General features: G+C 39.0%; 1 protein-coding gene across 1 annotated transcript in view; it reads right to left on the bottom strand.

The window, feature by feature from the left end:
• Positions 1-282: 282 nt before the first annotated feature.
• The window catches only part of SNRPN (small nuclear ribonucleoprotein polypeptide N), a 7,708-nt gene continuing 1,990 nt past the window's right edge, over positions 283-6,000 (bottom strand). The window contains exons 3-7 of the mRNA XM_032342282.1: positions 4,321-4,432; positions 3,744-3,896; positions 1,124-1,262; positions 562-687; positions 283-458 (exon numbers count right to left, since the gene is read on the bottom strand). Coding sequence (XP_032198173.1) covers positions 421-458; positions 562-687; positions 1,124-1,262; positions 3,744-3,896; positions 4,321-4,432 — 568 coding nt within the window. The 3' untranslated portion in view covers positions 283-420. The remainder of the gene's footprint in view (positions 459-561; positions 688-1,123; positions 1,263-3,743; positions 3,897-4,320; positions 4,433-6,000) is intronic.

The raw sequence follows: 6,000 nt of genomic DNA, 5'->3' as shown, positions 1-6,000 counted from the left end.
CATATGTAAGTTTTAGCCTATCTACTTAACCCCCTGGTTAAAGGTTTTCTTTGATGTCATGGTTGCAAACTAATACCAGTCAATGCACAAAGTGGAAGTTAGGAAGCTTAATCAAGTATCAGAACCATTTTATCTTAAGAATCAGAGAGAATATTATTTAAATGCATTGCTTAACAGAATTCACCTTATCCATAATAACTTCAAAACCAGAAAAATCCCAGTCTTCACTTTGAAAACAACAAAATCAACAGGCAAAAAAAGTACAACATACAACAGTACCTCGCAGTTTAATTGCTCTGTGCATTTATTAGCTAGTATTAATGCAGCAAGGAGGGAACAACAGCTCACAAACACTCTACACAATTTCACAAGACACATCGCAGGGGAAAAAGTGACTTTTTAAGAATGATCAACAGTATCCTAGGGTCTTGGTGGACGCATTCCTGGGGGAGGTGGACCTGGGGAGGAAAAAAAGCAAAATTCCAAGGGACCATTAGAAAAACGTCACATAAATATTAAAGGGCCCAGCTGGCACCAATGCACAAAAGTGTAGTCACTCACCTCTAATTCCTGGTGGAGGGGGTCTCATTCCTGGTGGGGGCATGCCTATTGGCGTCCCTCGAGCAGGGGGAAGCCCAATTGGTGGTCCCATGGGGGGTCTCATACCAGGTGGAGGAGCCATAATGCCTAGAGAAGAAAAAAATGATAGAAATAAAGACCTCGTAATTAAGCTCAGCTAAGATGATAGAATAAAATACAAGATAATATTTAAGGAAATGTGCCCAGATACTAAGTAGAGGGTTGAACAATTTCTCCTGGACCATTACCATGTAAGCCCATCCCCAACTTCATTAATAAGAGCCCACAGCTTTCCATTAAAAACTACTTAAAAAGAGGTTTAAAAGTGGGAAACATAATCTAAGTAACTAGTTAGGTAATTGGGCTGTTTCTTAGTTCAGTATGTTGTTAGAATATTTTTTGTCGTCACTTCCTCCAGAAAATACAAATTTTTCACATAACATCACACATACACACACACACACACATACCCCACACACATATGTATTTAATATCTATATAGATAAATAACAAATTCTCTTACTTTATATTATCATTTTCTTACCTGGAGGTGGTGTTGCTCGGCCCACAGGAGTGGGTGGGGTCCCCCGTCCTGGTGGGTATTGAGTTGGGGCTCCGGCAATGCTGGCAGTAGCAGCAACTGCAGCAGCTGCTACAGTGCCTCTCCCCTGTGGAGTCATTACCTGACAAGGCATGGTCAGATATGTAAAGGTAAGGCATATTCTCACATTATTCAAACAAAGTAATCAGTGGATACCATGGCCTATTAAATATGATATAAAAATTTTGTATTTCTCCCATTTGCATTTCAAAAATCTTAATACACTCATACATCCTCCTAAAACGCCATGTTCCTTATTTTCTTTTACTGTTATTTTTCATTTCTTTTCAGTGTTCCAGATTTCATTGTTTATGCACGACACCCTGTGCTCCATGCAATACGTGCCCTCCTTAATACCCACCACCAGGCTCACCCAACCTCCTACCCCCCTCCCCTCCAAAACTCTCAGTTTGTTTCTCAGAGTCCAGTCTCTCATGGTTCATCTCCCCCTCCCAATTTCCGCCAACTAACTTCTCTCCATCTCCCATGTCCTCCCTATTATTCCTTATGCTCCACAAATAAGCAAAAACATATGATAATTGACTGTCTCTACTTGACTTATTTCACTCAGCAAAATCTCCTCCAGTCCCATCCATGTTGATACAGTGATAGAGAAGTTGGGTATTCACCATTTCTGATGGAGGCATAGTATTCCATTGTATATATGGACCATATCTTCTTTTTTTTAATTTAATTAATTTTTTAATTTTTATAAACATTTATTTTTATCCCCAGGGGTACAGGTCTGTGAATCACCAGGTTTACACACTTCACAGCACTCACCATAGCACATACCTCCCCAATGTCCATAACCCCACCCCCCTTCTCCCAACCCCCCTCCCCCCAGCAACCCTCAGTTTGTGAGATTAAGCGTTACTTATGATTTGTCTCCCTCCCAATCCCGTCTTGTTTCATTTATTCTTTTCCTACCCCCTTAACCCCCATGTTGCATCACCACTTCCTCATATCAGGGAGATCATATGATAGTTTTCTTTCTCTGACTGACTTATTTCACTAAGCATGATACCCTCTAGTTCCATCCACGCCGTCGCAAGTGGTAAGATTTCATTTCTTTTGATAGCTGCATAGTATTCCATTGTGTATATATACCACACCTTCCTCACCCATTCATCTGCTGATGGACATCTAGGTTCTTCCCATAGTTTGGCTATTGTACACATTGCTGCTACAAACACTCGGATGCACGTGCCCCTCCGCATCACTACGTTTGTATCTTTAGGGTAAATACCCAGTAGGGCAATTGCTGGGTCATAGGGTAGTTCTATTTTCAACATTTTGAGGAAGCTCCATGCTGTTTTCCAGAGTGGTTGCTCCAGCTTGCATTCCCACCAACAGTGTAGGAGAGCTCCTCTTTCTCTGCAGCCTCGCCATCATCTGTCATTTCCTGACTTGTTAATTTTAGCCATTCTGACTGGTGTGAGGTGATATCTCACTGTGGTTTTGATTTGTATTTCCCTGATGCCGAGTGATATGGAGCACTTTTTCATGTGTCTGTTGGCCAACTGGATGTCTTCTTTGCAGAAATGTCTGTTCATGTCCTCTGCCCATTTCTTGATTGGATTATTTGTTCTTTGGGTGTTGAGTTTGATAAGTTCTTTATAGATTTTGGACAGTAGCCCTTTATCTGATAAGTCATTTGCAAATATCTTCTCCCATTCTGTCAGCTGTGTTTTAGTTTTGTTAACTGTTTCCTTCGCTGTGCAAAAGCTTTTGATCTTGATGAAATCCCAATAGTTCATTTTTGCCCTTTGCCCCCCTTGCCTTTGGTGATGTTCCTAGGAAGAAGTTGCTGCGGCTGAGGTCGAAGAGGTTGCTGCCTGTGGTCTCCTCAAGGATTTTGATGGATTCCTTTCTCACATTGAGGTGGACTATATCTTCTTTATCCATTTCTGTTGAAGGGCATCTTGGTTCTTTCTAGTTTGGTGACTATGGCCATTGCTGCTATGATCATTGGGGTGCAGATGGCCCTTCTTTTCAGTACGTCTGTATCATTGGGGTAAATACCCAATAGTGCAATTGCAAGGTCATAGCGTAGCTGTTTTTAATTTCTTAAGGAATATCCACACTGTTTTCCAAATACATTCCCTATTTTAACCTACTAAGTCCTTTCACATTTTTTCAACTTTTTTTTTTTTGAAGATTTTGTTTATTTGACAGAGAAACATCACAAGTAGGCAGAGACGCAGGCAGAGAGAGAGGGGCAAGTAGCCTCCCCACTGAGCAGAGAGCTTGATGCAGGCCTCGATCCCAGTACCCTGAGATCATTACCTGAGCTGAAGACAGAGATTTAACCCACTAAGCCACCCAGGCATCCCTCAACTCTGGTTTACTAATCCATATTTCTCTTTACTCACCCATTCTGGTAAGTTCCTCTTATCAAGGTGGCTTTAATCCTTTCCCCTCCTGATGTGTATTTGTCTTTCATCACCTTCTACAACATATGCTGCTTACATAGTTATAGGATGTACACTCAGGCTTTTAAATCTATTCAGCTTCTAGACATATTCTCTAAATAATATAAAACCTTCTCCTATCTCCTCACCTGTTGGGACGGCCCCCCAACCCCTCGGACAGGGCCTGCTAATCCAGCAGGAGCCTGGGGAATTGGAACACCAGCTGGCACTCCTCTGCCAGCTGCCCTGCCAACCCCAGGACCTCCTGCAGCTCCAGCAAGTGGTACCCGAGCAATTCCAGTCTGAAACAAGAAAAATTATTTGAAATCAAATTATTTACCAATGTCACAAATAATCTTATTCCTAAAATATCACTACCTCCCACTATTTTCTCACATCATCTAGTTTGTATTAGTTCCATACTCAAAGGAATAAGCAAGTACAACATGGAGGCATTCAACACATTACAAGTACATAGAATTTTTAGTACACAGAAATCCACCACTCCCACCCTTATATCGGTAGTCCCAGCACATAGAATAATTCACTGAAAAGTCCTTTATCACCATATATGGACAAGTAAGCACGAACATTAAGTGCTGGGCATATTTTACTTGACAAATGTATATTATTATTATGCCTTATTGTACCTTCATTTAGCAAACATCTCAAATAATCTAATGTCCTTCCACATTAATGTTCTGTCCTACCCTACAGCTTCCTTACATCTTTAGGGGGTGGTCCTTCCACAGTCATGGATACCAAGTTCTCCCCACGTAGTAATACCAGACCTAAAACCCGCTTTTCTTCACGCTCTGGCTGCTTAGCATTCTTTGGCCTATAAATCAAAAGTAAACATTGTTGAGATTAAATTAGTGGTCACTCATTAAAATTTAAGTTAGGTATCAACTAGGACAATAATTGATGGAAAATATTCATGCTCAGTTACTAAGTTATTACTAAGTTATAACAAAACAAAGACCAATACAAAAACACTAGACTCACTGACATATAAGGAAAAATGGTAAACCCCTTTCCTATCAAAATTTTTAAGAATGTTACCTCAATGTTTTATTTCAGCAAGATTAATTTCTGCTTAGTTAAACAAAATGCAAATTATGCAGCTGAAACTTTTAAGACAAGTTAATTGTAATGTGTTTTCATGTTAACATGGGAAGTAAATTTTTTTAAATCATATTTTAAGTAAATCTGGATGACAGACAACTAAAATAGTAATAATAAGAGGCAGTCTTTTTATTCCAAAAGATAAAGGCAAAAAAAAAGGATTTGAATAAGGCATGACTATGCATTATTGGCATTACCACTTACATAATAAAATAAAGTAAAATAACTATAAATAAAAACAAAATTTAAAAAAAACTTGTGTAGTCACAACTGTCAGCAGCAAAATATCATAAATTCATGAGGCATATACTATGTAATATGAGTAAAAGCAACTGACAATGTCATTCAACAATCCTCATTAAATATTATCAGAGAATAATGTGCAGTTTAAAGCATTATGCATGTGAAATTATCCTTGTATCTTAGTGAGAAAAGTGAAACAGAGAAATTAATATGCCTAAAACTCTCAAATACCTTCAGAATTTGTATTTTAGGGAAAAATCTGGATTATTTATACACAAGAAAAAGCACTGAAACATGCCATCATCCTAGAATATCTGAAATAATCCTACTTGGTGTGCAGGGAGGAGATGGAGAATACATGAAAAGGGAAAGATGTGGGATATGTTTTTGAATATGTTTTTTGCCTGAGAGGAAAAGACTTAAAAGAGTACAGCGGACAACTCATGATGAAAATTATCTTTTTCTGCATATTTAATAAAACTTATATGAAATAGGCAATTTAAACTTCTGGATATCACCAACTGTGGAAATAAAGTAAATGAAGCCAAGAATCCAGGGTGATGCCTCACAAGTTCTACCCCATGATAAAAGCCTAAAACAAAGCCATCTTGAATGTCCAGAGGTATTACAAGCACCAACTCAACTCCTCTGAATGAAAAGTCAACTGAGTGGAAGTAGGATGCCACTAAGATCCACCAATTTCTGTGATCTTGCTGCAGATAGTCAACAGCGCCCTATGAAAGCAAGCTCCCTGGTCACAGGTATAAAGATGGTAGCCTAATGTGGTAAGGCATAAACATAAAGGTCATTCCTGAAGAAATTAAATGGGCAAATGATAAATACAATAAGCAAAAAGGATTAAGAATGGACACCAAATCAACATTGGACATGATGAATTTGGCCAAAACAAGGAACATGCAAAGAGGCTAGTAGAACCAAATGTTGAACTTAGCCCGGAGTATTCTAATCATATCCCAACACCTCTACCACTAAGACGGAAAAATGTTATTCCCTCAGGAATGCTGCAGAACCAAACCT

The sequence above is a fragment of the Mustela erminea genome, chromosome 5 (assembly GCF_009829155.1).
Source record: "Mustela erminea isolate mMusErm1 chromosome 5, mMusErm1.Pri, whole genome shotgun sequence".
NCBI classification, from domain to species: domain Eukaryota; kingdom Metazoa; phylum Chordata; class Mammalia; order Carnivora; family Mustelidae; genus Mustela; species Mustela erminea.
The sequence above is the reverse complement of the archived record's forward strand: the minus strand, read 5'-3'. Positions and strand labels throughout refer to the sequence as shown.